Source organism: Eretmochelys imbricata, chromosome 2 (genome assembly GCF_965152235.1).
Source record: "Eretmochelys imbricata isolate rEreImb1 chromosome 2, rEreImb1.hap1, whole genome shotgun sequence".
Classification (NCBI taxonomy): domain Eukaryota; kingdom Metazoa; phylum Chordata; order Testudines; family Cheloniidae; genus Eretmochelys; species Eretmochelys imbricata.
The window spans coordinates 255,717,032-255,744,841 of NC_135573.1; the positions used below are offsets into that span (position 1 = coordinate 255,717,032).

Here is a 27,810-nt window from a genome sequence, read left to right on the forward strand (position 1 = left end):
GGCGCCAAAATGCAAGTTCTTTCAGGGTGTCAGGATGCCCAACTCCCATTGAAAGTTGATGGGCATCCTGAAATCCCAGTCTTATTTCACAAAATTAGTGGATGGCAGGAAAATGGCAGATACAACACATGAATCTTAGTAAAGCATCTGATTCAGTGTCAGACAAAAGTCTACTCTTAACTTTAATTCTAATCAGTGTTAGGTCCAGCCTTATCTTTGTGAATGATGCAGAAGAGGGACTGAACAGTAAAATTACTAGACTGTATTAAACTGGAAGGAGTGCTGACCTGAAGCAAGGATAGAGGAAGAGAGATTAGAAACATGGATGGAAAACGAGGCTGGTCTTGGAAAAGTACAAACCAGTATATCTAGAGAAAAGATACCTGAAGTACAGATATTCAGTGCAAAGAAGAAACATGGACCCCTGTGACTCCAAGATATACCTGTAGTAACAGCGGAAAGCAAATCAGACATGAGTTTACAGTGGGATATAGCAATGCAGAAGACCTATGTGGTTTTGGACTGCATACACAGAAACATAATGTCTTAATATCAGGGGTAATATTTATTCTCTATGCAGATGTTGGGTTCCTATACCTGGAATACTGTGCTAGTTCTGGGTATCTCAACACCAAAATGAGATAAATAAGGAGTTGAAAGAAAAACAACAAAAATGATTAGTGGGATGGAGGGCTTGGTTGAAGGAATGATTAAGTAAGACAATTAATGTGTGTAGCTTAGTTAAGTGTAGACTAAATGGTGTGTGTGTGTGTGTGGGGGGGTTATAAATGTATTCTAAAATTTAAAAAGTATTAATTCATGAAAGAAGAGGAATGATTTATGATAGTGCAAATGACTGATGAGATGAAATTCAGAAAGGCAAAATTTAGGCTAGCTATCAGGAAAACATTCCTGCCAATGAGATCTACTAGGCTGGGGAACAGTCTGCTTTGGGAAATGGTGAAATCCCAGTTGCTTGAGACATTTAAAGATAGACAGGACAATATTCAATAGGGAAGATTAATTAGATCATCCTAACAGGTCTTTTCCATCTCCAGCATCAATGATTCTATTTCTCAAATGCCTCTGACAGTTCATATGAGATTAATTTTTAATCATATAATTTATTCTTTACTGACATCAACATTGTTTTATTCCCAGCACATTCAATGTTTCTTATGACTTCCTCTTACTGAATGAATCACTGAAAATCCTCTCTCTTGGGCCTAACAAATCTGTTAAGAGACTTTCTAACAATTACTTACTTTATATGGCTACTCACAAGTTCCTAGGACATTTATCAAATAGATCAACTTGTCCTTATTTGCCCTATGAGACCTCACAGAGATTATTTGTGAAGAGTAGAACTCTAGGCATTTAATGTCCATGCAGACTCCAACCTTCAAAAATAGCATCCTTTGGGCTTTACTCTTTAATGCTGGAATTCACAGCCTGATGTGAACTTCCGCTTGATTTCCAGTGTTCCATGGAATACTGCCATGTTTCTCCACCTCTTTTCAAGTAGCCACAAATAGAAACAGTTGTATTTTACTCGATGAAGACAGTATTTGTATTTTGGGACCCATTTAAAGGTGAGGGAGGAAATGGGGATTATTGTTTTATCACCATGTTGCTGAATATATCACAGCTAGAATGTTCCAATAGAATCATAGGATTTCATTCCAAAATTAACAAAGGACATCATTTTCCAATTTCCTACTTTAGTGCAAGTTTCTTTCTCTGTAGAGAAATTAAAACCTACAGTTTAGGTGGGGGGGCAGAAAAAACAACAGACTAACACAATGTAAACCTGAATTTACATTCTCCTCACTATTAGGTGACATGCAGAAAGCTTCATTCCTCACACCAAACAATTCCAGAGACAGACTTACATCTTCAGCCAATGGTATCTCTAGATCTTTTTAGCTTGTGATCTTACATCCTTTAGAATGTATTTTTTCCCTGAGTCTAGAATATCAATTGTTTCTGAGTCTCCTTTCTAAATTCAGGGCCCTTTTAATCTGGGGATGAGGGTTCAAATGAAAAGATGAGTATTACTCTAACTAAACAGTGTAAATATCTCTAATTTAAATGTTTTTATGACTAGTGAATTTTCTAGTCACAATATTACAAGTAGGAATCAATGTGTGTAGAAAGAATGAACTGGCTCAGCGAATGTTCCATGCTTCCTGGATTACCACAGAAATCCCTCCCTGTGACCTTTGCTAGGTTCAGACTCTATAAGTATTTTATATTGGGGGTGGGGAACAGTCACTTTTTGCCAGCATGGACCTTAAAATTATGCCTTTTTGAACAACTTTCTTTCCCTTCTTCCAGTTCAGTTCCCACGGAACTCTAGTGGTCCCTACCTTCAAACAACTTTAGAACTACAAAAATAATACCTCTCAAAACATGGAATTCCAGATTTCAAACAGAACACAACACCAATCGATCTAACTATTATATCAGATGTTAAATTCATATGGAAAAAAAGCAAATAGGTAATCAGCATATTTGGACTTTAAAGCACTGGTGTCACCTAGTGTATTGAAACAATTTGTCAATATTTTTGTTCTGTTATTGACTGTCAGGCTTCATGCAATACCACAGTAATGGTACCAAACTCATGAAGTAATTTGCATATCTCCCAGAGAAGACTGAGAGGCAGTTGGAAACATACTTTGGCTGACACCAACTGAATTACACCAGGGATTACTATTTATTTATTATTTGTGCCCTAGGTGCTTAAATTGTCATAGCTGTGTGTTGGCTCTGCAGTGCTAAAAAGAACAAAAACTTATTTTAATCCAATGAAATCAGCAGACATGCCTCTGATTGCATCCAAGAAACAGCTCTTTGTTTACATAGTCACTTTTCAGAAGGGCACAGCATGCACCTCAGATACTAAAGCCACAGATGGTAACATTACAGTTTCTTCTATGGTTGCATTTCTTGATACCACTTGGATAACAGTTGCAAATATTTTTATTTTTAATGCATTTTCCAAGTTCTTCAGTGTTTTTATAAAGAACCTCTGCTCCTTTATCAAGGCTACTAAAGCTATTACCTATTATTTCTTCCTTGCCATTGGAGAGGTTCTTTGTTTTTTCAAACCAAATAAACCCACCTTAAACTCTATCGCATGCACTATTATCTTGGTCTACTGATTGCATGCAATATCAGGTAGGAAAGTTGTTTCTGTTACCTCTTTTTGCCCTAGTAGTAGTGGTGGTGGTGATGGCAGCTCAACCTTCAATTGTTTATCCACGTACAACTCACTTAACTCCTCACAAATCTCAGAGGTCTGACTCCGGACTCCTGGGCTTTTGCATTGCTGTCCCTTTAGTTGCAGCTGTTTTTCCTGGTGGAGATAATCCTAGATATATTTATTTTATTTTCTTTGGTAGCATGCTTATTTCTTAAGCAGAACTCCTCAGCTAGAACTATACTCCCTGAGGGATGACACTTGAAGGCAAAATGGCAAGCAACAAGATTACACATACTTATGCTGTAACTTTTGAGGTTTAGCAATTGTATATGTTAAGATGCTTTGCTGTAAAAAAAAAAAAAAAAAAAAAAAGTGGGGGCACCCTTCTTCTCAGGCATGTTGTTAGAGGGAGGAATTGTCCTGCAATCTTGTCCATTTTCAGTCTCTATTTTTTGTGAGAGAATTTATCTCCAGTGACCGAAAAGAACACAAAGAGGTGCTTTAAGTTCAGCCAAATAATCAAGAGATGCAATCTGCAGTCACAAAATCAGGCAGTAGTATTTAGGTTATGTCTACACTACAGACCTTATAGGGGCACATCTCTACTGCTGCAGCTGCGACACTGTAAGGTCTCCCATGTAACCACTCTGTGCAGATGGGGGATCTCCTGTCGGCATAATTAAAAGAATCCCCAACAAGTGGCAGTAGCTATGTGGGCATAGTGCTGTCCACACCGGCGCTTTCCTTGGTAAAACTAATGTTGGTCAGGGGTGTGTTTTTTCACACCCTTGACTAAGAAAAGTTTTACTGACAAAAGTGCTAGACAGCCTTAGTGTAAGCACTGAAAGTAGGTAAGCTTGCAATATTCTATAGTACAATACACATCTGTACTTAAGGGTGGAAAGAAAACCACATGAAAAGAAGGAAAGATACAGATTTAAGAAGAAGGAAACCCACAGAACATCGAAAAAGATAAAACAATCTTAAAACAGATGATGGGGAAGCATAACCTTCTCCCATTATGGCCAGCTTTCCGTTATCATTGTTTCTACATAGGCCCCAATTCATGAACAAATTTAAACACATGCCTAAGTCTACCCCTATTCAGCAAAGCATTTAAGTACATTCTGGAGCCCAGTAAAATCAATGGGACTTAACCACATACTTAAAGTTACACACACGCTCAGATGCTTTGCTGAACAGGATGGACTACTTAATCAGAGCCCCAATTCTGAATGGAACTCAATGCCATATTCTGCCAACAGTTGCTACTTGGCAGAGTGCTTACTACTACAAGGAGTGCATTAAATTCTGACACTTATTGGCAGGTGTGATGATTACTATTGCTGAATTCTATATTGCTCAGAGTACTAAGAATTATGCTAGGTGGTGTTTGTAGGATTGGTCCCTAAATTTGTAAGACTAGATGTGTATAAATCAGCATAGCTTCATTGATTTACACCAGCTGAGAATCTAGCCTGTAACTCCAACAGCTTAACAAAGTATTACCATACTTCATGTCATTACTGCCGCTGCTACTAAAATATTAATAAAGCTCAAGATGATTTCAAAGACTTGTGCTGAAATACTTAAAGAGTTACTTTCACGCTGAGAAAAAAATTACAAGTGTAACTGGATTTTAACAATAATGTTTTAAACAAGTTTCTCTGTCCCCTCCCTCCCCCCAAGTCATACCCCACCTTCCTTGACTCTACAGCTACCTCACTGCAGGAGGCAGCAGAAGAGGTGTGAGGAGAAAAATCTCTTATTCAAACTATAACTATCTGAAATAACACTGGAGAAAAAGAGAGTGGTTGGTTAAGTAAATTGCTTCTCATACAAATGTTCTCAGAATGTCAAGTTTGTACCGGTCCTTTCAAATGTCTTTCTGCTTTCATAGCAAATTAATTTTAAATTAAATTACTGGTTTCCTGCTTCAGAGGGCATGAGGTCTAATGTATATTTTAACTTTAATAAATTAAATTATGCATGACCAAATCCGTACCCTGTGCTTAAGAATATACTACATAAAATTGCCAGGCACAGCTCAGCACCAGTACACACAGGCCGAAGAGTGCTCCCTAATCACTGGATTACAGATGTGTCTTAGTCAGAAAGTTACATGTCTAAAAGTATATCTTTAAAAACTGTAAAATACACAGGGGAGCGGCCAATATGCAAAGCACACTGTACACAAGTAAGGCACTCAGCCATAAAATGTTTTTTAATGCAATGTGCATGCAACTTAGCACCAAGTAATCTTAATGGCAGAGTATTGGTTATAGCACTAGAACAACAGAAACAATTGTTTCATGTTGAAAGTTTAGTGCAAACTAGGTGATATCTCAAGTTCATTTGTACATTAAAGATTATGCACCCGTAGACATGAGAAATTGTGAAGTGTCTGAGAACAAACTGTGTGACTCTGTTGATCTGAAGAACATTATAATTGTCAAGTAATTATTACCTTGCATAGCTAAGATAAAATCAATCAAAATTTTTTCACTATTTACTAAGTGCCAGGGCTGGCATCAAGATCTAGGGACTCTTCCCATGAGATTAGTCTTTAAGAACTTCAAACCCAATCCCCTCTTGTCCACGACATTCACAATGACATGTGATGACATGATGTCAGTTACTAGTGATGATGTTATTGTGTAGCGCCAAACCTGTCCCATATTCCATTGTGCTGTGATATTACATTAGGATGGAACATCATTACAATGCACTTTTTGATTTGTTCTGCAAACTACACTTGAGGGGAAGACCTGTGGAAATAACAGCCTCTCCCATGAATCTGGGGATAGCTGGCAATCCCATTCTGAGTATCAGGGGATGATATGAGCTTCAAGTATTGCAAGTAACTGATGCCGGCCCTGGTAAACGCATTTTCATTTGGTATGACCTCTCCCATTTCCAGTACACATTCCAGGGTCATCAAAGCTTCATCATTGGTTCCAAAGAGCGACCAAGGTGTATTTATTTTATTTTGTTCAACGTGGGACTGTTTTTAGTTTTGTTTTGATTCTAGACAATCTGTTCTTCTGGCATGGGCAGCATTAGATTTATCACCAGTAAAGCTCCCCACTGTGGGTGGTTTATGTAATTTGTTTTTAATTTTTTGTGTCAAGTGCTGAGCTGCCACAGCAATATGCATTATGTTAATATTTATCGATTCAGTTGTTTTATTCATTTATAATGTAAAAACATAAAGCAACACAAAAACCTTCATGCAAGGCCGAAGCAAAGCATAAGAAAATTAAACAATTGCTTATGGTCCCGAGCAGCTCAAGGGGAACCCCTATTCACTTTTTATTATATGTGATATGGGGAGCCCCAAAATATTCCTGCTCAGGGCCCCGAATGGGCTAGCACCTGCTTTCATGCATAAAGATGGAGGGTAGGGTTGCCAACTTTTTAATGGCAAAAAACCGAACACCCCTGCCCTGCCCCTGCCCCGTCTCTTCTCCAAGGCTCCGGCCCCACTTGCTCCATCTCCCCTTCCTCTGTCACTCGCTCTTCCCCACCCTCACTCATTTTCACCAGGCTGGGGCAGGGGGTTGGGGTACAGGAGGGGTGTAAGGGCTCTGGCTGGGAGTGCGGGCTCTGGGGTAGGGCCAGGGATGAGGGGTTTGGGGTGGGGGACAGGGTTCCGGGCTGAGAAAGGTGGGTGGGGTGCGTAGCGGGGTTTGGGTTCTGAGGTGGGGCTGGGGATGAGGGATTTGGGGTACAGGAGGGGACTCTGGGCTGGGGCATGGGGTTGGGTGCGTGGGAGGGGGTGAGGGCTCTGGCTGCAGATGTGGGCTCTGGGCTGGGGCTGAGGAGTTTGGGGTGTAAGAGGGTGCTCAGGGCTGGGGCAGGGTGTTGAAGTGTGGAGTCCTGGCGGCACTTACCGCGGCTCCCAGGAAGCAGTTGCCAGGTCCCTGCAGTTCCTAGGCATATGGGCGGCCAGGGAGGCTCCGCGCACTGCCCTCACGCTCGCAGGCGCCGCTCCCACAGCTCCCATTGGTTGCGGTTCCTGGCCAATGGGAGCTGCGAAGCCGGCACTAGAGGAGGGGGCAACACACAGAGCCTCCCTGGCCGCCCATGCACCTAGGGGCTGCAGGGAGGACCTGACGGCCGCTTCCGGGAGCATTGCAGAGCTAGTGCAGGCAGGGAGCCTGGCTTTGTCCCGGGCCTCCGCTGCACCGCCAACCAGACTTTTAACGGCCCAGTCGGCAATGCCGACTGGAGCTGCCAAGGTCCCTTTTTGAGCAGGCATTCCACTCGAAAACCAGACACCTGGCAACCCTAATGGCAGGTTAGGAGATGCAAGCGCATGCATCAACCCCTTCACCTTTAGAGATTTGAGTTTAAACCAGTGATATGCACATCTCAAAACCTTTGGTTTCTGTTCTCATTTCTAGTCCTGGTTTTAGGTCTTTGGTCCCTATATAACAAGAAGTGAACCATTATGTTTTATTTACAATTAAACCACCGAGTAGAATGAAACCAAGCCAATACATTTGTAGCTGATTACAACACCAGAAAAACAGAAACAATGGTTTTATGTTGAAACTGTAGTGTAATCTGGGGGAGGGGGGGGGTGTCCGAAGTTCATTTGTGTCTGGATCCAGCTGCCTGTTGCTGACACAAATAAATACAGAGGAACCATCATTGCACCTGACTCTGGAATGCACATGTGTAGAAGTGAAAATGGTTAATTTTCACAGACTCAGAGTGTGGGTTAGTGCTAATTCCTGGCCTCTGTAAAAAGACTCACTGCTGGCAAAACAAAACAAATAGTAGTCATCATCAAGCACGCATTTTATTCCTTCCCAATGGAAATATAAGGTTTCTAGCCTGTGCACACAAAGTTAGAAAGACAAACAATTCCATGTCATATTTTTCAGAGGTGAGCTACTAAAACTGATTTTCTCAATAGGTCACTCACTGCTGGTCTGATCATGACTCTGGCTATGCTCATGCTCCCTGACTACTCTGACCAGGCTACTCCCAGGTGATACCAGGTGGCTACTCCCTCTCCCAAGCAGGTGGGTGGACAGGGGTGACAAGTAGATACAACCTTCTGTGCACATGCACGCACACCCCCCCCCCAACTTGCAGGCCAGCACTGCTGAGCTGACATGGAGAGGCATGTAAACTGGACCAGGAAAAGGGTTGGCTCAGCTTATTTCCCCAGTGGAACAAGGCAGAAACAGGGACTGATTTGTGACTCTCCTGAGTCAGGGCAACTACAAACTGCCCTTTACTCAGAACACATTGCAGAGTACTAATCTAGCCCTTTGCACCGAGGGTGAAATTTACCCCTGTGCAAATGGCCAGCACCAGGCCTATATACACTTAAGTCTAACTGAAGACCTGTTTTGAGAGCTTAAGTGGGATTTATATAGAGTATGGGGTTTGTGCTGGCATTTCAGGAATGCATAGCACCCCTTGAGATGGTCCAGAATTAAAATACTAGGATAATTGTAAGAAGTTTTCAAATGGTCGTGTTGTTACTGTCGGAAGAGGATACTGCCAATAATGACATCACAACTTTAGCCAATGCAGGATGGCTGACATGACATCACTGTTTTGCTGGAGGAACACAAGTCAGCATGCCAGTAATTAATGATTTAATGACTGGCAGGTCATTTTAACCTGCAAGGCCTTCAAATAGTCAGCCTTTGAATGTGTAAAATTTAATAATAGGAGGGACTGAATAGCTAGAAACACCGATAATGGAACATGGAGGCTTCATTGTACCTGGCCCAGTTCAGCAGTGATCAAATATAGGTATTATATCATGGTTGTTTACAGGGCTATATGAAATAGTGGAGATGTCTGCCCTTTCCAAGTGGACAGCTATGGATATCATGATTGGCACCATTCCTTTGCAACAATTTCCACCCAGTAATTGGGCACCCTTCCTCATCAGAAAGGCCAAGAATTAAATGATAATGAAAACCAAACTACCATCTATCTAACTCTTGGCTGTGGGGATAAGTAAAGCAGTGCAGATTTCTGCTGCTGTGTAAGGAAGTTTGCATTGCGTCCTATATGTAGCTGTTGTGGAGGTCCAGTAAATAGAAGACTGCACTCTGGAGAGCTGTCAGACAAGCATCTTTCAGAAAGGCTAAATTCGCTTTCTAAAAGAGCCTACAAAAATGTGGGTTAAAAAAGGAGAGAAATAAATAATCATGAACCAGAGATTCTACCAATAGATGTTCACTATGGCCAGCACCAAACACATATGGATCAGTATGACTGATAAGAGGAAAGGAGGGTTGGTAGTAAGCTCTTGGTTTTAATTGTATACCGAAGAATACCATCCCATCCACACTTGAAGAATCACATCAGTAAAGCAGAGCTGCTACTCCCAAATTATATGAAAAAGCAGAATAAAACCAGCAATTATATCGTACCACAGGGGAATTGTAATGCACAGAGAGAGTAATCACTCTCCATTGTGTTTGTTCAAACATATCCTTCATCAGACAGATAACTGTATCTACCGTACATTGAGCAAGAATAGATGAAGTTCTGGCTCAGGCTTGTTGCAGTGTAGGGCTAAACACACGTATGGTAAAGGAGGCCAAAGGCTGTCACAGAGAGAGGACATGAAAATGGCAAAGGAAAGCACTGCCTGGGCAAATGAGGTTCTGGAAGAAGGAATGTATCCATAAGTAGGTTTGATTGACTCATTCAGGATGGGCCACAAGGAAACTATTGTAAAAAAAAAAAAAAAAGAACCAAAGGTAGAAATTTAAGTTGCCCAGGCGTTATCAAAGGGTTTCCTACTTCTCCCTTACATACTATCCAATCCATCACTCCACTTGAATAACTATGCATCTGCACACACAAGGGCTACCCCAAGACAGCGCATCTTGCAGTCAGGGGAACAAATTCACTCCCACACCACAAATAAACAGTTAGAGCTTGTGGGTGCCATGGTGCTTTGAGGCACAGTCCTGCCTTGGGGCGTGTTATGCCACCTTCTGGAACTCACCAGCACAGAGGGTAAAAACTATTTCCCCATGCTAATTTTCCCCCTACTGTTACTCATACCTTCTTGTCAACTGTTTGAAATGGGCCATCCTGATTATCACTACAAAAGTTTTTTTCCCCTCCTGCTGATAATAGCCCACCTTAATTGACTAGTCTCATTAGAGTTGGTATGGCAACACCTGTTTTTTCATGTTCTCTGTATAAATATATCTTCCTATTGTCTTTTCCACTGCATGCATCTGAAGAAGTGGGCTTTAGCCCATGAAAGCTATGCCCAAATAAATGTGTTAGTCTCTAAGGTGCCACAAGTACTCCTCGTTCTTTTTGCTGATACAGACTAACATGGCTACCACTCTGAAACCAGCACAGAGGGGAGGCTCGCTCACTGACACACCCATTTATGTGGGCCAGCTTATGCCCTCTGTGATGCAGTTTACTCCCACTGTGATTCCATGGATCTGCTTCTTCCCTACCCCCTCTGAGGGTCTCAGTGCCTTTGGGGGAGCATAGAAGGAGTAGTCCCAGTGCTTTAATGAGCCTCTGGACTGTAATTGTACCTGCCTGTTCTGTGGGCTAAGCAAGGAGGGAGGAAATATAGGAAATAAGGAATGGTCTAGGGAAGGTAGGTTGGGAACTTCAGTTCTCTGCGTCTCACTGCAAGAATATGGAAACATGAAATGAAATTAAGAGGTGGAAAATTCGAAGTGGATAAAAGTGAATACTTTTTACACAACCCAAAATTAGTCTGTGGAACTCATTGCCACAAGGTATCTCAAGGTCAAGTTCAGCAGGATTTTAAAAATGGATTAGACACACACAACCCCAGAGAGAGAGAGAGAGAGAGAACAAGGGTATCCCAAGTCATATTAATAAAATATTAAAAAATAAGAATGAGCTTTGGAAGTGATATAATCCCTCATGATTCAGGGTTATGAGGAAACTTTCCCTGAGGACAGGATATCCCATAACTGTCACTGAAAAGTTTCTTGTAGCTTCCTCTGAAACATCTGGTACTGGGGACTTTTGGTGAGAAGGGAACCAGAGTAGATGGAGCACTAATTTAATCTAGTTCAACAATTCTTATATACCACTCTTCCCATTGTTCATCTGTGCAAAGGCCAGATACAATCTGTCCCAAAGGAAGTAGGAACAATTTACTCATAATTAGAAACTGCTGGTCATATATTCTATGTGATTTGGTTTTTAAAAAGATGACATCATGCACAACTTTAGCTGGAACATGGTTTATAAAAAGAAACAGATAAGCATATCGCTAAATGATGCAGAAGAAGCAGCTCAGATACCAGCTTTGAGCTGTGCTGGTGAGCTCCAAATGTAGGCTTGTTATGTAGCACACAATTAATACTCATCTGTAAAGTCAGTGGGTCAAATTCTGCCCTCAGGTAATATGCACAGGACACCCAATAGTGTTCTGTTGTACTGGTGTGTGTCTGGAGTAACTCTGCAGAAGTCAATTAAGTCCTTACTCTGGATTTACACCAGTGTAGCTAAGGGCAGAAGTTGGCCCATTGACTACATGGGTGCATGTATTGGAGGGCAGAATTTGGTCACTATATCATCTCTAAACAATTTTTTTTCCTGAAAGTCACTGGGACAATTCACATATTTGTAGCTAGATTGTGATACACTTACTCATACTGAACAGTACCTTACCCCATCAGTAGTCAGCATGAGCCAGAGTATAAGAATCTGGCCCTTAAACATCAATGCAGTTAAAGCTGGTCAGATCCTCAGCTGATGTAAATTGTCATAGTTCTGCTGAAGTCAGTCCAGCTGAGAATCTATCCTATTGTTTTTCAGTTTTTGGGTATTGGAGAAGATCATATCTAAAACTTCTGAGGGTACCAATCATCCCAGCCACAGCTGAACTAATAGCACAAGATATGGATCCTTTGCCAAATGCCTTCCCTCAGGAAAGTAAATAGAACACTTTTGCAATGCTCTAGCTCAGATTAATCCAGAACATTTAAAGAGCTTGAACTCTGGCCTGGAAAAGTAGAGAGTATTAATTCTAATCGCTCAGTCTTAGTTGGTCTAAGATCCTTTTCCACACCCAGCAGCACATTGTCCATAATCAAATAGTTTCATTCTTCTAAGAGTTCAGTTTTAAAATTAGTCTGAATAGGAGAACTTGGCAAATGGATACACTGCCAAAGTTAATTTCTCCTGTTATCAATTCAAAAGGCTTAAATAGGCAGCGAAAGTGTTTCATAAGTGTTCACTGTTCGGAGTTCAAACTAATACCTTTTGCTAAATTGCATCCTGATGTTTAATCACTAGACACTTTATATTTCTTTCAGTGATTCGGATCTCTCCACAATATAATATGGGGAATTCAAACAAATGGGCTCCTCTAATGTAAGTTTCAGTTCTGGAAGATTGTTGTACTTCTAAAGTTCACCTAGAAATACAATGTGCTTTAAGAGAGTGACTGAAATAACCACAGATTTTTCAGTCAGTTAAGGCTTTAATATTTCTGTCATCATCAAGAATGCCTCGTGCTATGACATCCAATAATGACAAAACATCTGACTGGCTTTTAGTTGTCATTACTTTCAATTTAGATATTTTGGATTTATTATCAGACATGACAATTTCAAACTCTCTCTCTCTCATGCATACACACACACACACATATCTCTGGGCCTGGAAAGTAAGTAATTTTGTAACTGGACCAAAAATGTTGAGTTGCAGTGTATTTTTTACCAAAGGGAGAAACTGAGAAATGCTCATTTCGGGGCAGCATTTTGTTGGGGGGTGGAGGGGATATGGATACTAGGAAATGGCACCCAGTAGACTGTGACTGACATATAGTCCAAGATCTGAGCACTTGACCAAGTAAATCATAGAATCATAGAATATCAGCGTTGGAAGGGATCTCAGGAGGTCATCTAGTCCAACCCCCGATCAAAGAAGGACCAATCCCCAACTAAATCATCCCAGCCAAGGCTTTGTCAAGCCAGACCTTAAAAACCTCAAGGGAAGGAGATTCCACCACCTCCCTTGGTAATGCATTCCAATGTTTCACCATCCTCCTAGTGAAAAAGTTTTTCTTAATATTCAACCTAAACCTCCCCTACTGCAACTTGAGACCGTTACTCCTTGTTCTGTCATCTGCTACCACTGAGAACAGTCTGGATCCATCCTCTTTGGAACCCCCTTTCAGGTAGTTGAAAGCAGCTATCAAATCCCCCCCATTCTTCTCTTCTGCAGACTAAACAATCCCAGTTCCCTCAGTCTCTCCTCATAAGTCATGTGCTCCAGTACCCTAATCATTTTTGTTGCCCTCTGCTGGACATTTTCCAATTTTTCCACATCCTTCTTGTAGTGTGGGGCCCAAAACTGGACACAGTATTCCAGATGAGGCCACACCAATGTTGAATAGAGGGGAACGATCACGTCCCTCGATCTGCTGGCAATGCCCCTACTTATACATCCCAAAATCCCATTGGCCTTCTTGGCAACAAGAGCACACTGTTGACTCATATCCAGCTTCTCGTCCACTGTAACCACTAGATCCTTTTCTGCAGAATTGCTGCCTAGCCATTCGGTCCCTAGTCTGTAGCGGTGCATTGGATTTTTCCGTCCTAAGTGCAGGACTCTGCACTTGTCTTTGTTGAACCTCATCAGATTTCTTTTGGCCCAATCCTCCAATTTGCCTAGGTCCTTCTATATCCTATCCCTACCCTCCAGTGTATCTATCCCTCCTCGCAGTGTCATCTGCAAACTTGCTGATGATGCAGTCCATGCTATCCTCCAGATCATTAATGAAGATATTGAACAAAACCGGCCCCAGGACCGACCCTTGTGGCACTCCGCTAGATACTGCCTGCCAACTAGACATGGAGCCACTGATCACTACCCGTTGAGCCCGACGATCTAGCCAGCTTTCTATCCACCTTGGAGTCCATTCATCCAGCCCCATACTTCTTTAACTTGCTGGCAAGAATACTGTGGGAGACTGCATCAAAAATTTTGCTAAAGTCAAGGAATAACACATCCATTGCTTTCCCCTCATCCAGCGAGCCAGTTATCTCATCACAGAAGACAATTAGATTAGTCAGTCATGACTTGCCCTTGGTGAATCCATGCTGACTGTTCCTGGTCACTTTCCTCTCCTCTAAGTGCTTCAGAATGGATTCCTTGAGGACCTGCTCCATAATTTTTTCCAGGGACTGAGGTGAGGCTGACTGGCCTGTAGTTCCCCAGATCCTCCTTCTTCCCTTTTTTAAAGATGGGCACTACATTAGCCGTTATCCAGTTGTCTGGGACATCCCCCAATCACCATGAGTTTTCAAAGTTAATGACCAATAGCTCTGCAATCACATCCAGCAACTCCTTTAGCACTCTCAGATGCAGCGCATCCAGCCCTATGGACTTGTGCTCATCCAGCTTTTCTAAATAGTCCCAAACCACTTCTTTCTCCACAGAGGGCTGGTAGCCTCCTTCCCATGCTGTGCTTCCTATGCAGTCGCCTGGGAGCTGACCTTGTTCGTGAAGGCAGAGGCAAAAAAAAAAAGCATTGAGTACATTAGCTCTTTCCACATCCTCTGTCACTAGGTTGCCTCCCTCATTCAGTAAGGGGCCCACACTTTCCTTGACTTTCTTCTTGTTGCTAACATACCTGAAGAAACCCTTCTTGTTACTCTTAACATTTCTTGCTAGCTGCAACTCCAAGTATGATTTGGCCTTCCTGATTTCACTCCTGCATGGCTGAGCAAGATGTTTATACTCGTCCTTGGTCATTTGTCCAACCTTCCACTTCACGTAAGCTTCTTTTTTGTGTTTAAGATCAGCAAGGATTTTACTGTTAAGCCAAGCTGGTCGCCTGCCATACTTACTATTCTTTCTACACATTGGGATGGTTTGTTCCTGTAACCTCAATAAGGATTCTTTAAAATACAGCCAGCTCTCCTGGACTCCTTTCTCCCTCATGTTGTTCTCCCAGGGGATCCTGCCCATCAGTTCCCTCAGGGAGTCAAAGTCTGCTTTTCTGAAGTCAAGAGTCCGTATTCTGCTGCTCTCCTTTCTTCCCTTTGTTAGGATCCTGAACTCGACCATCTCATGGTCACTGCCTCCCAGGTTCTCCTCCAGTTTTGCTTCCCCTACTAATTCTTCCCGGTTTGTGAGCAGCAGGTCAAGAAGAGCTCTGCCCCTAGTTGGTTCCTCCAGCACTTGCACCAGGAAATTGTCCCCTACACTTTCCAAAAACTTCTTGAATTGTCTGTGCACCACTGTATTGCTCTCCCAGCAGATATCTGGGTAACTGAAGTCTCCCATGAGAACCAGGGCCTGCGATCTAGTAACTTCCGTTAGTTGCTGAAAGAAAGCCTCATCCACCTCATCCTGCTGGTCCGCTGGTCTATAGCAGACTCCCACCACGACATCACCCTTGTTGCTCACACTTCTAAACTTAATCCAGAGACTCTCAGGTTTTTCTGTACTTTCATACCAGAGCTCTGAGCAGTCATACTGCTCCCTTACATACAATGCAACTTCCCCACCTTTTCTGCCCTGCCTGTCCTTTCTGAACAGTTTATATCCATCCATCACAGTACTCCAGTCATGTGAGTTATCCCACCAAGTCTCTGTTATTCCAGTCATATCATAATTCCTTGACTGCGCCTGGACTTCCAGTTCTCCCTGCTTGTTTCTCAGCTTCTTGCATTTCTGTATAGGCATTTAAGATAACTCACGGATCATCCCGCTTTCTCAGTATGAGGCAGGAGCCTTCCCCTCTTGTGCTCTCCTGCTCATGCTTCCTTCTGGCATCCCACTTCCCCACTTACCTCAGGGCTTTGGTCTCCTTCCCACAGTGAACCTAGTTTAAAGCCCTCCTCACTAGGTTAGCCAGCCTGCTTGCAAAGATGCTCTTCCCCCTCTTCGTTAGGTGAAGCCCGTCTCTACCTAGCACTCCTCCTTCTTGGAACACAATCCCATGGTCAAAGAATCCAAAGCATTCTCTCCAAATGCATGTTGTCAAGTCAGCTATGCCTGATATCAGTTCTTTCAGTGCCAGGCTTTTTTTTTTTTTTTTAATTGCCCTCCAGTGTTTCATGGATCTTAGGCATTATGCTATGGAGAAATAGATTTCCAGGCATCTTATACTAAATGAGCACCCTAAAACCTTTGTTAGCAGTGTGACTGCTCTAATCAATGAAGAGATTGACAGCAAGTCTTATAGTTCTGTCTGCTGTGTCTTGATGAAAACTGATGTAACAAATCTAAATTTCTACACATATGTGAATGTGAAAACAAATGTAAAGATTATGTTGTTTAATATTTGCCAATTAAGTTCAAATTATTCCTCGAGGACACACTAATTTGCTTGCACCTATCTTTCCAGGCATTCTTCCTCAGCTGGTAAGTTTACATCAACTCGTGCCCCTTTACATTTAGATTCAAAGCTGATGACTAGAGCTGGTCCAAACTCTTCTGATGGAACAGTTTTTCATCAAAATTGAAATGGGTTGTGGGAATGCATCAATTTTGATGAAAAGTTCTGCATTCTCATTTCATTTTGATAATGTCAAAATGTTTTGCTTTGACATTAGAGTTTCATTTTGTTTCAACCTTTTTATTATATTAAATATTATTTTTAATATTATATATTATTATATTATATTTTGTTTCCACATTAGCAAAACAAAACACGTTGATAGTTACAAGACCTGAAGAAGGGCTCTGTGTAAGTTCCAAAGCTTCTCTCAGCAGAAGCTGGTTCAATAAAAGACATTACTTCACCCACCTTGTCTCATGGGAATTTTTGACTCAAAATGTCAGAATTTCCTGGGGAATGGAAATTCTGGTTTCCAGCCAGCTCTATTGATGTCATAAACAGTAATGTAAATTAGACACTGGGGACCTATGAAACTTCCACTGACTTCAATGGGAGTTGCCCTCATGCAACTTATAGTAGGATCTAGCCACAGGTGTAAAGGGAAAATCATGGGTCAGAAAATGAATGTAAGTAGCAAAGTAGAGTCACCTGGACCAATTTGGTATTCAGAGGGTGTGCAAAATGAGTGTGACTTACACCAATTTGGGATTCTGGGTGCACTCAGTACAATACTGGCATTAGCAGCTCAGTTCCCAAGAAGTCAATAGGATTGATTCTGACACCAGGGTAAATCAGGTATTATGTTACACCATTGGAGTCAGTGCAGTTACACAGACAAGAAACTAGGAAGACAGCAAAACCAGGCCCTGGTGGAACTGTGCAGGATCCCAGGGGAATGGGCAAAGGTATGCCACCTTTCCTCAGACAACACTCCCTGCACCAGATACCACATCCTGGGATGGGATGGCCTAGCAGCAGCTACAGCAATTTGATGCTACGTAAGGATCTCCCCATTCAGGTGAGATTCAATCCTCAGGTGGCTCGAGCTGTTGGCTTTTCAGTTTCTTTGCAAAATCAGGGTGACACAAAGCAGCCACAGCGGGGCTCTAGCAATGGGGAGCTGGGTGGACCATTTCCCAGCTGCCTTCCCCCTGCTATAGTCTTTGCCTGTGACAGGCAATCTGACACTACATGGCTGAAAGCAGCAGTGTAGGTGCGAAGGCACCGCCTGGGTGAGTAGAGAGCTGTGTAGGGATGAACTCAGGTGCGATTTGTCTGTACTCTACTCACCTAAGCAATGCCTCACCATCTACATGGCTACTCCAACCTGTTCTAGGGTGTCACAGTCTGAATACATAGTCTACAAACTGCCAAGAGAAGCATGCAGAGTAGATGTAGTCTAAGAGTATTGCAGAGACACTGAGTCAGATGCTGTTTCAGACAAGCTGCACTCTCTGCTGGAGGGAGCCGTAGGGCCATAGTTGAAGAAGAACCCCAGGTAGCATGTGGAGTGGTGCAAAAGGGGCTGTAGAAGGGGCGTGGATCAGGCCCATTTTGATTTCTAAAACCTTTTAACATGGTAAGTTTAAGGTAATTTCCTATATGGTCTTGTTAGTGAGATGGCTGCATTTTGCAGATTAAGATGGTGGAACAATTTAATGTCTCCTTGATCTCCTCCCATTATTTCAGCACCGTGAGTTTTGATGTCACGTGTATTAAGGTGTTCATTCTTCGGGCTCTGAACGGACTTTACAGAGGTTTAGAAAATGATTTCTATGATTTAATCCTTCAGGGAGCCAAAATTAGTGCTTGAAAAGACAATCTGAAAAGAATGCAACCAGATACTCATTGTGACACTACTGTGCTGCATCACAAGACGCAGATTAAAATAGTTGAATTATATGGAAATGCTTTTTATTCCTCAGAGGACAATCAGTATTTGGACTTCTCTGTTTCAAAGGTACTGGAATAATCTTTCATACATGGACAATTGGACACCAAGTGTATCTGGGAGAATAAACAGACGACTTACTATGGTGATTCTGGCTCCCATCATAGGGTTAAACTAATGAGGAGTGGGGGGTTTTGTCTCTGTCTCTTAAAGCGCTGGGTGGGAATGCTACAATGACTGGCACCTAAAAATACATGACAGAAAGACAGCTCCATTAAATTTCGATGGGGAGGGGGCATCTCCTACACAACCAAATTTTCTGGACTTAAGTTCTACCTGTCATTTTCTGTTTCATTATAAGAAAAGGAGTACTTGTGGCACCTTAGAGACTAACCAATTCATCGGATGCATCGCTGTAGTTCACGAAAGCTCATGCTCAAATAAATTGGTTAGTCTCTAAGGTGCCACAAGTACTCCTTTTCTGTTTGCGAATACAGACTAACACGGCTGTTACTCTGAAACCTGTTTCATTACAGAATCTGCGCAGATTTTTGTTTTCTTTCTCTGCCATATGCGTAGGCTACAAGCATGTCTCTTCCATATTTCTTTACTGTCAGTGCATCTCAGTTACAAAAGGGAGATTAAGGTGTCGCAGGTGTACTAGGTTATTACAGGTTCTCATACTGAGAGTGTCACAAATTGGTACCTTTCAGCAAGATGGCTGCTGCCAGCATTGGCTGAGATAATAGAAATGCCAATTGAAATGAAAACTTTTCCTAATACATTGAATAGAAAATACAGTTGTAGAAGGGTTTCGTAATATTTGAACTTTCAGGATGCCACACTTAACAACATGGGTGCAGTTTTACTTAACTGCGAAGGCTTTCTTGAAAGTGGCTTTTTTTGTCCTTTCCAGCAGAGTATTCCGATACTCACCCTTGATGAGAAGGCTCTGGAAGACAGGAGGATTGGACTGCACCAAAAAATACCTACTCTCTAGCAATGTTGCATCCAATCTTGCAGTCCTGATTTAGGCAAAGTGTCATTAGCCTCTCAATTACGCCAGCTGACACTGGATTTTCACCAACGTACGTTGAACAGAGTATAGTCCGATGTCTTTAATAGGCGCTTTGCCTGGAAAAGGACTACAAGATTTGGCCCACTGTGTTAATACTTTTAATAATGCACTTGGGAAGCACAGAAGTAAATGAGGTGTTTACTTCTAAGACAAGTACGTCAAAATTCTAAACTTTCCACATTATAATAGGTTAATCACAGTGGCAATTGGCTTCACAGAGAGGAAATTTTAAATGTCTCCTGTATGTAGACAAAAATCTCTTCTTGCACTCAACATTTTACGAGATGAATCAAAATTGCTTCCCCCCCCACCCCCCCCCAATGCACATCTCCAGTGACTCTGCTGCAGACACTCTACTTCACTGCTGGAAGCCCCATGGGATGCAATGAGTGGGAAGATCTGAGGGCTTCCTTGTCATGGATGTCAGACAGGAATGTTCATTAATAAATGCTAGGTTTCAGAGTAACAGCCGTGTTAGTCTGTATTCGCAAAAAGAAAAGGAGTACTTGTGGCACCTTAGAGACTAACCAATTTATTTGAGCATAAGCTTTCGTGAACTACAGCGATGCATCTGATGAAGTGAGCTATAGCTCACGAAAGCTCATGCTCAAATAAATTGGTTAGTCTCTAAGGTGCCACAAGTACTCCTTTTCTTTTGATAAATGCTGATGTAGACACTTCCTTTACCTCCTCTCCCAGGCAACAACAATAAAATCCACTAACAGGAGAAAATAAAGCAAGGTTCTAGCAACTCTGCCAAACTGTGACCACTAAATCCCTCTTCAACCAGCATCTTTCAAGTGAAGAGGGAGACATTTTTTTCTCTAAGCATCCTTCTTCAGACACACAAGCACACAATCAATCATTCTCCCCACCCATTCTAAAATTCTTAAATATATAAAAATGGATTAAAGTTAGGGAAAAGTTAGAATAGATTTGAATGCATAACAAACTCCCCCAAGGAACTCTTGTTTCATTTGTATATAATGCCCTCAATGCAAAGAGATATTTAGCCATAACTGTGGGTCTTTCGATGCACTCACGTAAATTGCATTTGCATTTCTCTTGATTTCCCTTTGCACGATTTACTGTGGTTATCATGGCAACACAGACATTTGCTGGGATAAGGAGTAGTGTGGAATCTGGGAGTGTAACATGATCAAAGCTTTAAAAGTGCAACATGAATGGGGAAGCTTATTTCCCAGCTTCTGATAGGTTTGTCAGAAAAATGAAGTTATCACAGTTATAATGCCTGATACTATCAATCCTGTGAATGAGGCTTGAATACTAAACCCCAAGTCATACCATTTCCTCTTCCTCTTCAGTGACCTGTGTTGTGAACAAGATATTTTTTGTGGGTTAACACAGCATACGGAGCTGGAACAGGCACTGTCAAAACCAGACATGCGCCTGATTCTCCACTGTTTTGCACCATATGCCATTAGTTACACCTGTGCAAAGGTGATTTATTAGCGTTTTGAGGAAATAAACATGGAATGCCTCTAACTTGGAAATGAGTGTTTCCTACAGATGCAGAGCCAAATCCACAGCTGGGGTAAATTGAGTTATGCTGAATTACACCAGCTGAGGAACTGTCCCACAGAGACCAATTTAAACTAGTCAATACCTCTGTACTATATCTATATAACTGAGTTCAGCATAAAATGAAATGGTTTTAGTGCCAATTATTCACTATTTGAATAAAAGTAAATGGTAATTTACACTTGGTGGGGTGACTCACATGACTGGAGCACTGTCATGGATGGATATAAACTATTCAGGAAGGACAGGCGGGGGAGAAAAGGGGGAGGAGTTGCACTGTGTGTAAGAGAGCAGTATGATTACTCAGAGCTCTGTATGAAACTGGAGAAAAGCCCACTGAGTCTCTTTGGGTTAAGAGCAACAAGGGTGATGTCGTGGTGGGCATCTGCTATAGACCACCAGACCAGGAGGATGAGGTAGACGAGGCTTTCTTCAGACAACTAACAGAAGTTTCCAGATCACAGGCCCTGTTTCTTATGGGGGACTTCAATCACCTAACATCTGCTGGGAAAACAATACAGCAGTGCACAGACAATCCAGGAAGTTTTTGGAGAGTGTTAGGGACAACTTCCTGGTGCAAGTGCGGGAGGAACCAACTAGGGGCCATGCTCCTCTTGACCTGCTGCTCACAAACAGGGAAGAATTGGTAGGGGAAGTAGAAGTGGGTGGCAACCTGAGCAGCAGTGACCATGAGTTGGTCGAGTTCAGGATTCTGACAAAAAGAAGAAAGGAGAGCAGCAGAATATGGACCCTGGACTTCAGAAAAGCAGACTTTGACCACCTCAGGGAACTGATGAGCAGGATCTCCTGGGAGGCTAATATAATGGAGAAAGGAGTCCAGGATTGCTGGCTGTATTTTAAAGAAGCCTTATTGAGGGTGAAGGAACAAACCATCCCAATGTGCAGAAAGAACAGTAAATATGGCAGGCGACCAGCTTGGCTTAACAGAGAAATCTTCAGTGAGTTTAAACACAAAAAGGAAGCTTACAAGAAGTGGAAACTTGGACAGATGACGAGGGATGAGTATAAAAATATTGCTCGAGCATGCAGGGATGTAATCAGGAAGGCCAAAGAACAATCGGAGTTGCAGCTAGCAAGGAGTGTGAAATGTAACAAGAAAGATTTCTACAGGTATGTTAGCAACAAGAAGAAGTTATGGGAAAGTGTGGGACCCTTACTGAATGGGGGAGGCAACCTAGTGACAGATGATGTGGAAAAAGCTGAAGTATTCAATGCTTTTTTTTGCTTCGGTCTTCACAGACAAGGTCAGCTCCCAGACTGCTGCATTGGGCAGCACAGTATGGGAAGGAGGTGAGCAGCCCTCAGTAGTGAAAGAACAGGTTAAAGACTATTTAGAAAAGCTGTACAGGCACAAGTGCATGGGGCCGGATGCAATGCATCCAAGGGTGCTGAGGGAGTTGGCTGATGTGATTGCAGAGCCATTGGCCATTATCTCTGAAAACTCATGGCAATCAGGGAAGGTCCCAGATGACTGGAAAAAGGCAAATATAGTGCCTGTCTTTAAAAAAGGAAAGAAGGAGAATCTGGGGAACTAGAGACCGACCAGCCACACCTCAATCCCTGGAAAAATCATGGAGCAGGTCCTCCAGGAATCCATTTTGAAGCACTTGGAGGAGAGGAAGGTGATCAGGAACAGTCAGCATGGATTCACCAAAGGCAAGTCATGCCTGACCAACTTGATTGCCTTCTATGATGAGCTAACTGGCTCTGTGGATATGGGGAAAGTGGTGGACATGATATACCTTGACTTCAGCAAAGATTTTGATATGGTCTCCCACAGTAATCTTGCCAGCAAGTTAAAGAAGTATGGATTGGATGAATGGACTATAAGGTGGATAGAAAGCTGGCAAGATCGTCGGGCTCAGCGGGTAGTGATCAATGGCTCAATGTCTAGTTGGCAGCTAGTATCAAGCGGAGTGCCCCAGGGGTTGGTCCTAGGGCCGGTTTTGTTCAACATCTTCATGATGATGATGGGATGGATTGCACCCTCAGCAAGTTTGCGAATTACATTAAGCTGCGGGGAAGAAGTAGATATTCTGGAGGGTAGAGATAGGGTCCAGAGTGACTTAGACAAATTGGAGGATTGGGCCAAAAGGAATCTGATGAGGTTCAACAAGGACAAATGCAGAGTCCTGCACTTAGGAAGGAAGAATCCCTTGTACTGCTACAGGCTAGGGATGGACTGGCTAAGCGGCAGTTCTGCAGAAAAGGACCTGGGGATTACAGTGGATGAGAAGCTAGATATGAGTCAACAGTGTGCCCTTGGCATATTGGGCTGCATTAGTAGGAGCGTTGCCAGCGGATCGAGGGAAGTGATGATTCTCCTCAATTCAGCACTAGTGAGGCCATATCTGGAGTACTGCATCCAGTTTTGGGCCCCACACTACAGAAAGGATGTGGATAAATTGGAGAGAGTCCAGCGGAGGGCAACGAAAATTATTAGGGGGCTGGGGCACATGACTTATGAGGAGAGGCTGAGGGAACTGGGCTTATTTAGTTTGCAGAAGAGAAGAGTGAGGGGGGATTTGATAGCAGCCTTCGACTACCCTAAGGGGGGTTCCAAAGAGGATGGAGCTAGGCTGTTCTCAGTGGTGGCAGATGACAGAACAAGGAGCAATGGTCTCAAGTTGCAGTGGGGAAGGTCTAGGTTGGATATCAGGAAAAACTGTTTCACTAGGAGGGTAGTGAAACACTGGAAGGGGTTACTTACGTAGGTGGTGGAATCTTCATCCTTAGAGGTTTTTAAAGCCCAGCTTGACAAAGCCCTGACTGGGATGAATTAGTTGGGGTTGGTCTTGCTTTGAGCATGGGGCTGGACTAGATGACCTCCTGAGGTCTCTTCCAACCCTAATCTTCTATGATTCTATGACATTCAAAAAACCTGTCAAATCATCATCGAAAGCTCATTTCTCCACAAACTTGCATAATTCCTCTGTAAAAATTTTTGCATATTGTCCTCAGGTAGATTTGGATTTTTTCCAATAAAAAATTATGTTCTCAGGCAGGAAATGCCAGGATTTTATTCTTGACCAATAGTGAAATTTAGGACTTAAGCCAGAGGTGGGCAAACTACGGCCCGTGAGCCACATCCAGCCCGTGGGACCATCCTGCCCGGCCCCTGAGCTCCTGGCCTGGGAGGCTGTTCCTCCACCCCCACAGCCACACAATGGTCTGGGCGGCAAGGCTGCAGAGCCCGGCCTGACCCAGTGCTCTGTGCTACGCAGTGCGGCTGCTTGTCCTGGTGCAGCTGCGCCGCCAGCCACCGGTGCTCCAGGCAGCGCGGTAAGGGGGCAGGGAGCAGAGTGGGGGTTGGATAGAGGACAGGGGAGTTCGCGGTGTGGTCAGGGGGCATGGATAGGGGTCGGGGCGGTCAGAGGGCGGGGAATGGGGGTTGAATGGGGCAGGGGTCCTGGGAGGGCAGTCAGGAAGGAGAGGAGGGGTTGGATGGGGCGGCGGGGGGCGGTCAGGGGACAGGGAGTGGGGGGGTGGATGGGGTAAGGGTCCCGGGGGGGCAATCAGGAAGGAGAGGGGGGTTGAATGGGGTGGTGGGGGGCAGTTAAGGGCAGGGGGCAGTTAGGGGCGATGGGTCCTATATAACTTCTCTACTCTATAACTATATAACTTCTCTATAAGCTATATAACTTCTCTATAACTTCTCAACTCTATGGCACCTTAGAGACTAACCAATTTATTTGAGCATAAGCTTTTGTGAGCTACAGCTCACTTCATCGGATACATACTGTGGAAAGTGTAGATCACTCCGATGAAGTGAGCTGTAGCTCACGAAAGTTTATGCTCAAATAAATTGGTTAGTCTCTAAGGTGCCACAAGTACTCCTTTTCTTTTTGCGAATACAGACCAACAAGGCTGTTACTCTGAAACTTCTCTACTCTATAACTTCTCTACTCCTATTCGAGATTCTCCTGTTTATGTAATCACATTACTTCTTTTGGCCACAGTATCACACTGGGAGCTCACTTTCAGCAGATTATCTACCACAACCCCCAAATCTTTTTCAGAGTCATTACTTCCCAGGATAGAGTCCCCCATTCTGTAAGTATGGTCTACATTCTTTGTTCCCACATGTATCCATTTACATTTAGCCATATAAGAACTCATAGTTGGCTTGCACCCAGCTTATGAAGCGATCAGTTATGTTGAAACCCTGCTCTGTATCAGTGACCTGTTCTCTTCATTATTTACCACTCCACCAATTTGTGTTTCATCTGTAAATGTTATCAGTAATAATTTATGTTATCTTCCAACTCACTGATAAAAATATTAAAAAGCATGTTCTTGAAGGACCCCACTAGAAACACACCTGCTTAACAACAATTCCCCTTTTCAATATATTGAAACCTAACAGTTTGCCAGTTTTTACCCATTTAATGTGTGCCATGTAAAATATATATTGTGCTAGTTTACAGAAGTCTAAGTATATTATGGCAACACTTCTATTTTTATCAACCAAACTTGTAATCTCATAAAAATAAAAAGATATCAAGTTAGTTTGACAGGATCTATTTTCCATAAACCCATGTTGATTAGCATTAATTATATTACCCCCCTTTAATTCTTTATTAATTGGGTCCCATATCAGCTTCTCCATTATCTTGCCCAGGATCAATGTCAGGCTGACAGGCCTATAGTTACCAAGGTCATTCCAGTTACCCTTTTAAAAAATCAGTACATTGGCTTTCTTCCAGTCTTCTGGAACTAAGTGCTCCAAACTAACTGAAAATTAACATTAATGGTCCAGTGAGCTCCTCAACAAGCAATTTTAAAATTCTTGGCTGCAAGTTATCAGGACCTACTGATTTAAAAAATGTCTAACTTTAGTAGTTTCTGTTTAATGTTCTCTAGAGATACTAGTGGAATGCAAAGAATGTTATCATTACCATATGATGATCATCTATTTTTCCCCAAATACAGAACAGAAATATTTATTGAACATTTCTGCCTTTTCTGCATTATTACTGATAATTCGACCATTTCTATCTAGTAATGGACCAACACCATTGTCAGGATACTTTTTGTTCCCAATATACTTTAAAAACTCTTTGTCATTGTCTTTAACTCAGCTAGTCATAGATTTCTCCTTGTGTCCCCTGGGTTCCCTTATCAATATTCTGCAATTCCTAACTTCTCATTTATATTAATTACTATCAACTTCTCCTTTCTTTTTCATTATATATATGTGTGTGTGTGTGTGTGTGTGTGTATTAAAGTTGCCGTAAGTTCACCTCTAAAGCAGGTCAGGTTTTTTGTTTTTTTTTTTTTTTTAACCAAAATGGCCTTCTTCCTTGAGTGCGGTATTCTGGCATTTTGGGCATGTAGTAAGATGTTCTTAACTGATTCCTCACTATTATTCACATTTTTATGATGCATTTTTTCCTTAAGGGTTCAATAAGGACATTTTGATGTTTCTCAATAGAAATTTTTCAGAATTTCCATTCCGCAAAAACGTTGACTTTTCATCCCAATTCGGGATGTAAACAACTTTCTAACTATCAAAATTTCCTGCAGGATGGAAATTCTATTTTCCATCCAGGTCTAATACATATCAGTAAAATTCTGATTCTACATTTTCTTGCAACAATAACATGAAATGAGCTAGTACCTACCTATGAGAGAGAGATCAACAGCTACATGAATGTGTAAAAATGCAGTGCAGTCTTACTAGACTGGAAATCAGTGTTTTTGAACTTTTTCCTTAGATCCTGTTGTGAAACTTCAGCAAGCTCCAATGAGAAGAGACTAGATTTTAAGTTTTAACTGTACCCACTATTATTTATTAGTTTGAAAAGCATGGCATATAGTACTAGACATATTTCTAGGTGAAGCGTCAATGAATGCATGCTTTTTTGTTCTGATGAGCAAACAAGAGTATTTAACAATGTACCACAAACTCCCCTGCCTTGAACTGATGTAGAAAGACAAGAAACTTTTTTTTTCAAATCTCAGCTAGAAATAGATTCTGTCTCCAGAAAAATAATATGAATTTCAGCCAATCAATAATGTCAGATTAATCAATCATAACAAAGCCATCATACTCTAAGCCACTGTATATAGGGTTTACCTTACAAGGGGTTTACCTTACATGGTACTCTGCCCATATTCAACTATTATGGGGGAGGGAGAAAAGATGTCAAAGAGAACACAAACATTGTCAGTAGCAATCATTCTATTTAGCAACTATCACATATATGTTTTATGTATGCTTACTTGCCTTCTTTTAGCTAGAACTAGGGAGCAACTGACAGGACCTATCAAAGCTTAAACAACACATCTGCTGTTAAGAATAAAGCGAAAATGCACAAAGCCAAAACAGCAAGTAGTCACACTCAGGTTTCGATTTAATTTACTTTACTTTCCATGCCACCTTCACTGAAACTGATTATTTTAATACACGTCCCTTAAATAAAGTAAAAGAAAAACAACCCTTTAAGATATTTCCAAATATTTTCTGACTGCACATTTCATTGTCCTGGTGTCTATTTGGATGACATGGCTTGATAACATTTAGAGTTCAAGTTCCCCATCTTCTCTTTTATCAGCTCATCAGTCAATATGGCAATACTGGCTGGTGACAGAGTGTAATAAGCTTCCCCACAGTGAAGCATTAGAAGTTAACATTTATCTATTTGTGACTCTCTACATGGTTATTTGGTTATGTTTTCTTCACATAACACCTCTCTAAGGATAGTGCTTGTGTCTGA

At 42.1% G+C, this 27,810-nt stretch overlaps 1 protein-coding gene across 4 annotated transcripts in view; it reads right to left on the minus strand.

Annotated features, from left to right (window-relative positions):
- Positions 1–27,810, minus strand: part of LOC144260769 (sodium channel protein type 5 subunit alpha-like) — a 263,536-nt gene that overhangs the window by 86,446 nt on the left and 149,280 nt on the right. The window contains exons 7-8 of one of the 4 annotated variants that reach the window (XM_077809504.1): positions 2,319–2,353; positions 598–616 (exon numbers count right to left, since the gene is read on the minus strand). In XM_077809504.1, the coding sequence (XP_077665630.1) occupies positions 598–616; positions 2,319–2,353 (54 nt within the window). Of the gene's footprint in view, positions 1–597; positions 617–2,318; positions 2,354–3,205; positions 3,377–24,973; positions 24,983–27,810 lie in introns of all 4 variants that reach the window. The other 3 variants (XM_077809502.1, XM_077809501.1, XM_077809503.1) reach the window with 3 other exon arrangements.